A 12,248-nucleotide genomic window follows, 5' to 3' on the forward strand; every position below is an offset into this window, starting at 1 on the left:
CGGATAGTAATTACTAAGTAGTCTGATAAATAGAACTATAGTGCGATAAGAACATCATTCCTTCTGTTGCAGGCTCGGTGGTCCAAAAGACCCACAAGTGGACAGTGGTGTGAAAAAGGTGCATCAAGTTACTAGTAGGTATACAGTTTTTGAATCCTTAGTATGTTGTTTGTACAACAAGTGTCTGTGAGTATACAGGAATAAGGATAACCTGTGCTGGGCAGGATAAGAAGATGGCAAGGACAGTAAGGAAGGACACAGCTGTTTATAAAAACTGTGCATTAGTTCCAATGGCTGATTTATCCTAGAGGCTGCAGGGGCTGCAGCCCCCCCATTAAAATACACCACCCCAAATGGTCAGTGACTTCCCATTTGAAACGCATTCTGGACAGGCAGTCCCAGGGATAGTGTTTTCTCCCCCCGTAGACTGTCAGTCCAGACTGTGATACAGACAGCACTTCCAATGGGAAGCCAATCCCCTGCAATTACCGCAGCCCTATCTGGCTTATACAGGCAGCAGCTGATACAGTCTCTGAAAGACAGCTTGTTGATTTGTGCGCACATTAGCAAATATACAGACCCTTCCTCTGCCACACAAGGTAGGAGCGGATGCTGATTAGGATGAAATTTGCTAGAGGTGGAGATATATGAAAGATGATAAAACATGTGACAGTATGAACGATGGTGGAAGTGGGACAAGAAAGAAAGAGGTGAAAAGAGAGGATAATTACAGAATTGAGGGAGAATTTAAGATCATAGAGATCGGTTAGACAGACTGATTACACAAGTACTTCCAGAGTTCAAGGTTATGATGTCTTATGTAGTGTAGAACAGGCCCACAGGTTCACAGACGCCCGGAGAAATACAAATTAAGATGCTCCCCACCCCTTCTTTCTTTAAAAAAAAAATAATAATAATAATAATAATAATAATAATAATAATGAAATGTATTTTTCAGTGCTTTTTAATGCTTAACCTAATTAAAATTTACTAATGTACTGGATTTTTGGAGATTTCAAATTATAAGTTCTTCTCTATCTTAGGAACTAGGTTTGAACATTTATTTATTACTTGGAAATTACCAAATTAGAAAACGGATTACTAAAAGAAAATATAGGGGGTAATTCAGATCTGATCAGTGGGCAGCGATTTTTGCAGTCCTGCGATCAGATAGTCGCCGCCTACAGAGGGAATGTATTTTCGCTGTGCAAGTGTGCGATCGCATGTGTAGCAGAGCTGCACAAACTGATTTTGTGCAGTCTCTGCGCAGCCCAGGACTTACTCAGCTGCTGCGATCACATCAGTCTGTTCGGGGCCGGAGCTGACGTCAGACACCCTCCCTTCAAACGCCTGGACACGCCTGCGTTTTTCCAAACACTCGCTGAAAACGGTCAGTTGCCACCCACAAACGCCCTCTTCCTGTCAATCTCCTTGCGAACGCCCGTGCGAATGGATCCTTCGCACAAACCCACAGCTGACCGGTGTCCCCTTTCAGCCGTGCGACACACTGGCGCATTGCGTTGCATACGCATGTGCAGTTCGGATCTGATCGCCCGCTGTACGAAAATGCACAGCAGCGATCAGATCTGAATTACCCCCAAAGTCGGAACACAGAAACAATGTCCGGGATGTAATGAAGTCCAAGTTCGGTGTCCGTGTGGGATGCAGGCCAAACTCAGACTTTTTTAAAGGGGCGATCATTTACAAGGCTAAACCATGCCTTGTAAATGATTGCCCCTTTAAAAAAATGTCAGAGTTCGGCTGGCATCCAGCATGGCCGCTGAACTCAGACTTCATTACATTCCGGGCAAAAATTTTGAGGCCCCCTGCCAGTCGGAAGCCCAGGGAAGTGCCCCCATCCCCCCAGCTCCCTCTGATAGGGCCTAGTATAGAACATGTTTGTACTGTATGTCAAAAGAGATGTATAGCATGTTAATGGATTTATAGACTGAAGTGTCCAGTGGACGATACCGGTGTGTTCCATATAAAACTATATACAAATGTCTTCATTTCATTCAATACAATTAATGTGTACATGTACAGTAATGCACAGACTGCATGGTAGCAATAATGTACTTTATATATGTGTATTTATAACAAAGATACTGTACTATGTGTTATATTTAATCTCAAAAATCATTTTTATATACATAGTGACACAACCAAAGCGTAACTTCAACACCGTACGGACACCGAAAGAGATGGCGTCGGAAAATTCTATCTCCAGGTATCATTCAACCAAAAAGTTATCATTATACTGTATACAGCTTCACAATATACTGTCATTACTTGGGTGTGGAAGAGAAGATCTAAGGGGTAAATTTACTAAGTTAGGAGTTCTGTTTAATATGGGATGTTCCCCATAGCAACCAATCAGATTTTACTTCTCATTTATCTAGCACCTTCTAGAAGATAATACCTGGAATCTGATTGGTTGCTATGGGCAACATCCCATCTTAAATAGAACTCCCATCTTAATAAACTGAGAAGTTCGATAGACTTCTTGGAAAGCAGCCACTAACCCCTATTGCACACTGTAACTGAAGCCGCTGCGGCTGCTGTAATAAATCCTTTACCTACGTACCCTGTCCCCAGTTAGCGTACACAGTCCCGTACTGTGCACGCACTTTGCGTACACACGCCGGAATAGCCGTGCAGCTTACACTCAGTGCATACACACAGACCGACACGCTGAGAGCACGAGGCAGCTCTAGGTGTGGCAATTACACTATACAAACGCTCAACAGAAACTGAATGCGACACCAGTATTTGATTGTATGTTGTGGTCCAAAGCAGCAACAAGTAATAATATATTTGTAAAAGGGGATTACAATAAGTTAAAATATAAATGGTACAACACAAAACAATTCAATCACAGAGAGTCACACCCAATAATACGTACGTTTGTTCGCCTGCGCAACCCGGATCCGGTCCTCTAGTCGATCTGGCAAGATGACCTTAGAGCAAGAGAGAGAGAGTGACCGGCCCAGGTGCAAGGTTTATATACCCTTGCCCAAAATACAATACAATGGGGTTGTTTGCTCTCCACCGATTGGTTGGAGGGATGGTCGTTTACAGTACAGGAGAGGTCATTGGTCGGTTTGAAGAGATGGGCGATGCCTTGATCCAGGGGTGTGTACTGCTGGTCAGCTCTGGATTCCCACCGCATACCAAGTACATAATAAACACAAATATACCTTTAATCTGCCTTTGCGAATAACTATTCGCAACGACATGCGATCTTCTCCAAACCAACACCGGATTATTACTCATAATTATCCGAACACGTAGATACCATGCATGATGCTCTGATCAGTTACTGTCCCCTCGCATACTGTAAAGGTGTATAATTCCCTTGTTGTGCCTTGCAAATAAGTACAAGTTGCATGAGGGGAAAGGGGAGACTATGTGCAATGTGTGCACCAAGTTTGGGAAACATGCAATGTGTGACATATATTTCCATGTTCATTAGGTTACCCTGTCATGCTATTTCCAAGCAACATGATCCTACACATGAAATGACCAACCATTCTCAAGATACACACAAATATATATATATATATATATATATATATATATATATATGTTTCCCTGCTTATTATATCTATCTTTCACAGGTTTTCTAGACTGCAGGCTGCCAGTAGTTAATAATTTGCAACCACAAGCTTGTGTGTATCTATTGGGATATTTGTCTCCCATTGTACTGGCCCCCACCAAACGATGTCTTGTTTGGTTTGTGTTTGTCTTTCTTCACAGATCAGGGAGTCTGTTCAAACATTGGAGTGAACAAGACATTGTTTTGGAAGGATGTGCATGTTTGGTTAGATTAGTGTGTGTGTGTGAACAGTGACTCGACACAGGCTGGGTCATGTGGCATGTGTCTGTATTAATTTCCATTGCAAGTAAGAATGTTTCTGTAATTGCTAATACCACGCCCGTACGCGCACTCCCGTGGGAGGCGATTGTACGCAATTTGTGAGTATGCTGCACGCACGCCAGACTAAGTACATATATGGATGCCATCTGTGTGGTGTTTGCATGTGGTGTGTGTATTGCAATATATTCCGACTTCGACAGTCCACCCTTTGGCAGTCAACAATAACTGCCACTAATATTAATAACAGAAAAAAAAATATTTACATGCTATACATTACAATGGGCGAGTATGTACCTTGGAAGAGGGAGAAAAGGTCATAGGTGAGAAATGGATGGCCTAGTGTGATAGGAAAAACGTGTATGTATGAGTAACTGCCTGAGGGGGATGTATCATCATGCAACACTAGCTTCTAGGCTTTGCAAAGTATTCATTATATTCCTTCTCATCCCGTATTAAGGGTCTGTACATGGTCCAACAAACTCCACCGAGCTATATGATAAATGGGGAGCACATTTATCTGATGATACATCGTGGGGATCCATATGTGTGAGCAATTATGTGTCCCTATTATCTAATGACTATGTGTGTTTCACTAACCTAGCCCTACAGAGATGAACAGAAGACATGTAACGGTACATACAAAAATGACATTTCTCTGACGTCCTAAGTGGATGCTGGGACTCCGTAAGGACCATGGGGAATAGCGGCTCCGCAGGAGACTGGGCACAACTAAAGAAAGCTTTAGGACTACCTGGTGTGCACTGGCTCCTCCCACTATGACCCTCCTCCAGACCTCAGTTAGAATCTTGTGCCCGGCTGAGCTGGATGCACACTAGGGGCTCTCTTGAGCTCCTAGAAAAGAAAGTATACTTTTAGGTTTTTTATTTTCAGTGAGATCTGCTGGCAACAGACTCACTGCTACGAGGGACTAAGGGGAGAAGAAGCGAACCTACCTGCTTGCAGCTAGCTTGGGCTTTTTAGGCTACTGGACACCATTAGCTCCAGAGGGATCGAACACAGGCCCAGCCTCGGTCGTCCGGTCCCGGAGCCGCGCCGCCGTCCCCCTTACAGAGCCAGAAGCAAGAAGATGGTCCTGGAAATCGGCGGCAGAAGACTTCGGTCTTCAACAAGGTAGCGCACAGCACTGCAGCTGTGCGCCATTGCTCCTCATGCACACCTCACACTCCGGTCACTGATGGGTGCAGGGCGCTGGGGGGGGCGCCCTGAGCAGCAATATTAAACACCTTGCTGGCATAAAACTCACATAATATAGTCTTAGAGGCTATATATGTGAAAAATACCCCTGCCAGATATCCATAAAAAAGCGGGAGAAGTCAGCCGAAAAAGGGGCGGAGCTATCTCCCTCAGCACACTGGCGCCATTTTCTCTCTCACAACTTCCTCTGGAAGGATTGCTCCCAGGCTCTCCCCTGCAGTTTCAAGACTACAAAGGGTAAAAAAGAGAGGGGGGGCACTAAATTTAGGCGCAGTAGTATACATATAAGCAGCTATAAGGGAAAATCACTCAGTTATAGTGTTAATCCCTGTGTTATATAGCGCTCTGGTGTGTGCTGGCATACTCTCTCTCTGTCTCCCCAAAGGGCTTTGTGGGGTCCTGTCCTCAGTCAGAGCATTCCCTGTGTGTGTGCGGTGTGTCGGTACGGCTGTGTCGACATGTTTGATGAGGAGGCTTATGTGGAGGCGGAGCAGATGCCGATAAATGTGATGTCACCCCCTGCGGGGCCGACACCTGAGTGGATGGACTTGTGGAAGGAATTACGTGAAAGTGTCAACTCCTTACATAAAAGGTTTGATGACATAGCAGATGTGGGACAGCCGGCTTCCCAGCTCGTGCCTGCCCAACTGTCTCAAAAGCCATCAGGGGCTCTAAAACGCCCGCTACCTCAGATGGCAGACACAGATGTCGACACGGATACTGAATCCAATGTCGACGACGATGAGACTAATGTAACTTCCAATAGGGCCACACGTTACATGATTGAGGCAATAAAAAATGTGTTGCACATTTCTGATGTTACCCCAGGTACCACAAAAAAGGGTATTATGTTTGGGGAGAAAAAACTACCAGTGGTTTTTCCCCCATCTGATGAATTAAATGAGGTGTGTGAAGAAGCGTGGGCTTCCCCCGATAAGAAACTGGTAATTTCTAAAAAGTTACTAATGGCGTACCCTTTCCCGCCAGAGGATAGGTCACGTTTGGAAACATCCCCTAGGGTGGATAGAGCGCTCACACGCCTGTCAAAGAAGGTGGCACTACCGTCTCCGGATACGGCCGCCCTGAAGGAGCCTGCTGATAGGAAGCAGGAGGCTATACTGAAGTCTGTATATACACACTCAGGTATTATTTTAAGACCGGTTATTGCTTCAGCATGGATGTGCAGTGCTGCAGCTGCGTGGTCAGATTCCCTGTCGGAAAATATTGATACCCTTGACAGGGACACTGTATTGCTAACCATAGAGCATATAAAAGACGCAGTCTTATACATGAGAGATGCACAGAGGGATATTTGCCGGCTGGCATCTAAAATAAGTGCAATGTCCATTTCTGCCAGGAGAGGGTTATGGACTCTGCAGTGGACAGGGGATGCAGATTCTAAAAGGCATATGGAAGTTTTGCCTTATAAAGGTGAGGAGTTGTTTGGGGATGGTCTCTCGGACCTCGTTTCCACAGCGACAGCTGGGAAGTCAGCTTTTCTACCCCATGTTCCCTCACAGCCAAAGAAAGCACCGTATTATCAGGTACAGTCCTTTCGGCCCCAAAAAGGCAAGCGGGTTAAAGGCGCGTCCTTTCTGCCCAGAGGCAGAGGTAGAGGGGAAAAAGCTGCAGCATACAGCCAGTTCCCAGGAACAAAAGTCCTCCCCCATTTCCTCTAAGTCCACAGCATGACGCTGGGGCTCCACAGGCGGAGCCAGGTACGGTGGGGGCCCGTCTCAAGAACTTCAGCAATCAGTGGGCTCGCTCACGGGTAGATCCCTGGATTCTTCAAGTGGTATCTCAGGGGTACAAGCTGGAATTCGAGACGTCTCCCCCTCGCCGTTTCCTCAAATCTGCCTTGCCAACAACTCCCTCAGACAGGGAGGCTGTGCTAGAGGCAATTCACAAGCTGTATTCCCAGCAGGTGATAGTCAAGGTGCCCCTCCTTCAACAAGGACGGGGTTACTATTCCACAATGTTTGTGGTACCGAAACCGGACGGTTCGGTGAGACCCATTTTAAATTTGAAATCCTTAAACACTTATATAAAAAAATTCAAGTTCAAGATGGAATCGCTCAGGGCGGTTATTTCAAGCCTGGACAAGGGGGATTACATGGTATCACTGGACATCAAGGATGCTTACCTGCCTGTCCCCATTTACCATCCTCACCAGGAGTACCTCAGATTTGTGGTACAGGATTGTCATTACCAATTCCAGACGTTGCCGTTTGGTCTGTCCACGGCACCGAGGGTATTTACCAAGGTAATGGCCGAAATGATGATACTCCTTCGAAAAAAGGGAGTTTTAATTATCCCGTGCTTGGACGATCTCCTGATAAAGGCGAGGTCCAGGGAGCAGTTGTTGGTCGGGGTAGCACTATCTCGGGAGGTGCTACAACAGCACGGTTGGATTCTAAATATTCCAAAGTCACAGCTGGTCCCTACGACACGTCTACTGTTCCTGGGGATGGTTCTGGACACAGAACAGAAAAAAGTGTTTCTCCTGGAGGAGAAAGCCAAGGAGCTGTCATCTCTAGTCAGAGGCCTCCTGAAACCAAAACAGATGTCGGTGCATCACTGCACGCGAGATCCTGGGAAAAATAGTAGCTTCCTACGAAGCAATTCCATTCGGCAGGTTCCATGCAAGGACCTTTCAGTGGGACCTGTTGGACAAGTGGTCCGGATCGCATCTTCAGATGCATCGGCTGATAACCCTGTCTCCAAGGACCAGGGTGTCTCTGCTGTGGTGGCTGCAGAGTGCTCATCTTCAAGAGGGCCGCAGATTCGGCATACAGGACTGGGTCCTGGTGACCACGGATGCCAGCCTTCGAGGCTGGGGGGCAGTCACACAGGGAAGACTATCAGGGACTATGGTCAAGTCAGGAGACTTCCCTACACATAAATATTCTGGAACTGAGGGCCATTTACAATGCCCTAAGTCAGGCAAGACCCCTGCTTCAAAACCAGCCGGTACTGATTCAGTCAGACAACATCACGGCAGTCGCCCATGTAAACCGACAGGGCGGCACAAGAAGCAGGATGGCGATGGCAGAAGCCACAAGGATTCTCCGATGGGCGGAAAATCACGTGTTAGCACTGTCAGCAGTGTTCATTCCGGGAGTGGACAACTGGGAAGCAGACTTCCTCAGCAGGCACGACCTCCACCCGGGAGAGTGGGGACTTCATCCAGAAGTCTTCCAGCTGATTGTAAACCGTTGGGAACGGCCACAGGTGGACATGATGGCGTCCCGCCTAAACAAACAGCTAGAAAGATATTGCGCCAGGTCGAGAGACCCTCAGGCAATAGCTGTGGACGCTCTAGTGACACCGTGGGTGTACCAGTCGGTTTATGTGTTCCCTCCTCTTCCTCTCATACCCAAGGTACTGAGGATAATAAGAAAAAGAGGAGTAAGAACTATACTCATTGTTCCGGATTGGCCAAGAAGAGCTTGGTACCCGGAACTTTAAGAATTGATCTCAGAGGACCCATGGCCTCTGCCGCTCAGACAGGACCTGCTGCAGCAGGGGCCCTGTCTGTTCCAAGACTTATCGCGGCTGCGTTTGACGGCATGGCGGTTGAACGCCGGATCCTGAAGGAAAAGGGCATTCCGGAGGAAGTCATCCCTACGCTGATTAAAGCTAGGAAAGAAGTGACCGCAAACCATTATCACCGCATATGGCGAAAATATGTTGCGTGGTGTGAGGCCAGGAAGGCCCCAACGGAGGAATTTCAGCTGGGCCGTTTTCTGCACTTCCTACAGTCAGGGGTGACTATGGGCCTAAAATTGGGTTCCATTAAGGTCCAGATTTCGGCTCTGTCGATTTTCTTCCAGAAAGAACTGGCTTCACTGCCTGAAGTTCAGACATTTGTTAAGGGAGTGCTGCATATTCAGCCCCCTTTTGTGCCTCCAGTGGCACCTTGGGATCTCAACGTGGTGTTGGATTTCCTAAAGTCGCATTGGTTTGAGCCACATAAAACCGTAGATTTGAAATATCTCACGTGGAAAGTGGTCATGCTGTTGGCCTTGGCTTCGGCCAGGCGTGTGTCAGAATTGGCGGCTTTGTCATGTAAAAGCCCTTATCTGATTTTCCATATGGATAGGGCAGAATTGAGGACTCGTCCCCAGTTTCTCCCTAAGGTGGTATCAGCTTTTCATTTGAACCAACCTATTGTAGTGCGTGCGGCTACTACAGACTTGGAGGATTCCAAGTTGTTGGACGTAGTCAGGGCCCTGAAAATTTATGTTTCCAGGACAGCTAGTGTCAGGAAAACTGACTCGCTATTTATCCTGTATGCAATCCAACAAGCTGGGTGCTCCTGCTTGAAAGCAGACTATTGCTCGCTGGATCTGTAGTACGATTCAGCTTGCACATTCTGCGGCTGGACTGCCGCATCCTAGATCAGTGAAAGCCCATTCCACAAGGAAGGTGGGCTCTTCTTTGCCCGGCTGCCCGAGGGGTCTCGGCTTTACAACTTTGCCGTGCAGCTACTTGGTCGGGGTCAAACACATTTGCAAAATTCTACAAGTTTGATACCCTGGCTGAGGAGGACCTAGAGTTTGCTCATTCGGTCCTGCAGAGTCATCCGCACTCTCCCGCCCGTTTGGGAGCTTTGGTATAATCCCCATGGTCCTTACGGAGTCCCAGCGTCCACTTAGGACGTCAGAGAAAATAAGATTTTACTCACCGGTAAATCTATTTCTTGTAGTCCGTAGTGGATGCTGGGCGCCCATCCCAAGTGCGGATTGTCTGCAATACTTGTATATAGTTATTGTTTAACTAAAGGGTTATTGTTGAGCCATCTGTTGAGAGGCTCAGTTATATTTCATACTGTTAACTGGGTATAGTATCACGAGTTATACGGTGTGATTGGTGTGGCTGGTATGAGTCTTACCCGGGATTCAAAATCCTTCCTTATTGTGTCAGCTCTTCCGGGCACAGTATCCTAACTGAGGTCTGGAGGAGGGTCATAGTGGGAGGAGCCAGTGCACACCAGGTAGTCCTAAAGCTTTCTTTAGTTGTGCCCAGTCTCCTGCGGAGCCGTTATTCCCCATGGTCCTTACGGAGTCCCAGCATCCACTACGGACTACGAGAAATAGATTTACCGGTGAGTAAAATCTTATTTTTTGGTGATTGATGAGTTGGGTTCCGGTTTGTGGATTTCCTGGGTAAGGGGGAAACAGAGAGAAGGTGAACAGAAACAGGCCATGAAATTCATTTTCAATCTTTATCATAACACTGTCTCAACAGAAGGGTCATAAGTCAAGTCTGCCGCTGTTACAACGCCCTCGCTCCTTAGACTCATTAAATTTATGCTTTGCTTGCGCCGCGTCAGAATTCGAGCACATTTAAATATTAACCCGACAATTATGACGACACCTAAGATTAGAAGAAGAATCTTCCCCACACTGGCAATCACATTCTGTGCCCACTCTCCTAGCCCTGAGAACCATTTGAGTGGGTTCAACCAAGAGGCCCAGCCGATCACTTCATCACCCACAGCTGTTAACGTCAGATTGTGTCGTCTCCTAAATTCCCATTTAAGTTGTAGGATCTCATCCATCTTTTGGTCGATGACCTCCGTGGGGTCGTTGGTGCTGTTTGTGATGTAGATACAGCACTTTACACCATACTGAGTAGCTAGAGTAACACAGTACCCACCCGTCACAGCTGTAACATAATTTAAAACCATCCTATGCTGGATCAATTCATTCTTATAAGCCTGCAGTTCCCTGCCAGTGTACCTGAAGGTGTCATCATACATTTCGGTAATATTGTCTATCAAGTTCGCCAGCGCATGGATATACCTATAATTTATAACTCCCCTGGCAGTATGGGTGACATCTAATGCGAGGAGAATTTGAATCCCGGTAGATTCATGGATCAAATCAGAGCCTGCGTGCTCTGTCCTAGCTATGAGGTGTCTCTTGACAATGTGCTCATAATGGGTATGAGTATACGGAGTTTGAGCGTTGCGGTGAACATCTTTCATTAGGTCATGGGTTATAGTAATAACATCTGGTAGTACTCTGCCAATATAACACAACCCTTCAGAGCTCGGAGTCAGCCACTTGTACGCTTTCCTCCCACATATGAAATAAGTATCATCTGGAAGAACATAGGGGACAAAATGCAGCATCACCATATTACATATCTTCCATGGAAAGAAACCAGTCCCTAGTTCTCTCATCTGTTCCATACAAGTTTCATGCTGGATAATATGTGCACAATATTCTTGCGGTACTTTCCCAGCCCACATGGTCTTGCTGCCACGTGTGTACCTGTATCGAAAATACCTCCCACTAATGGCTATCTTGCGCACAAGTTCAGAATCGATAGCGATTTTATCGGCTCTGTGTGAGAAGGTCATTGTCTGATTATTCCATGTTACTTCCCAATTTCCTGGTTGTCTGAAATTGGACACGTTGAAACAGACTAGTGACTTATCTACATGGAACTGGTGGAGCTTCAAGCTAGGGGTCTAGATGTATTGAATTTCCTGTCCACCGGTCTTCCCCCCCGTAATTCAAGTACCTCATCTATCGTTAAAGGAAGTGGCACTAATCCCGATTTACTCTGTCCTTGAGGTACATGTGAGCACACCCAGCATTCTGTTTGGTTTAAGACCTTACCCACTAATGAGTGGTTATCACTCAGGGGATGCCTGTCCGTGGGGATATTATAAATGGACTGACATTTCTGGATGCACCCGTCTCCGACTATGTTGTCGCATTTCTTGCATATACAGTACTCTACAGACAATAACCCTTCACAGTGACTACCAGACCTTTTTCTGATGCTAGCCTTGGCGAAAGTGATACGCTGATCCTGGGGTCCTACCAACCCGTACTCTCCATCAGAACTCACTCCAGATCCTTGCTCCACCTCTCTGGGACCCTCACAAAAACAAGTTGTCCTTATTAAAACCAAAGTCACTAACAGAACCCGAAACGCAGTCTCTTGTAACCGATCCATTTCGTTAGGGGAAAGGAGGAAAATAAGAAGGAGAAAAGAAAGGAAAAATGCAGGGGGAGGTGAAAAAAGAAAATGGTACGACAACCGTTCTAACTCTCGTTACTCTCCGTGCTCAGATGCCTTTCAACAGTCCTGCCTCTCAATTTTCCCGGAACAAGCACTCTAGTGATACGAGGTTCTC

General features: G+C 46.5%; 1 protein-coding gene across 3 annotated transcripts in view; it reads left to right on the forward strand.

Moving 5' to 3' along the window:
* CLIP3 (CAP-Gly domain containing linker protein 3) overlaps positions 1-12,248 on the forward strand; it is a 121,115-nt gene that overhangs the window by 75,643 nt on the left and 33,224 nt on the right. For 2 of the 3 annotated variants that reach the window (XM_063937915.1, XM_063937914.1), the window contains exons 13-14: positions 73-134; positions 2,155-2,227. In XM_063937915.1, the coding sequence (XP_063793985.1) occupies positions 73-134; positions 2,155-2,227 (135 nt within the window). Of the gene's footprint in view, positions 1-72; positions 139-2,154; positions 2,228-12,248 lie in introns of all 3 variants that reach the window. The other variant, XR_010183152.1, reaches the window with a different exon arrangement.

The sequence above is a fragment of the Pseudophryne corroboree genome, chromosome 8, assembly GCF_028390025.1.
Source record: "Pseudophryne corroboree isolate aPseCor3 chromosome 8, aPseCor3.hap2, whole genome shotgun sequence".
In the NCBI taxonomy this organism is placed as follows: Eukaryota; Metazoa; Chordata; class Amphibia; order Anura; family Myobatrachidae; genus Pseudophryne; species Pseudophryne corroboree.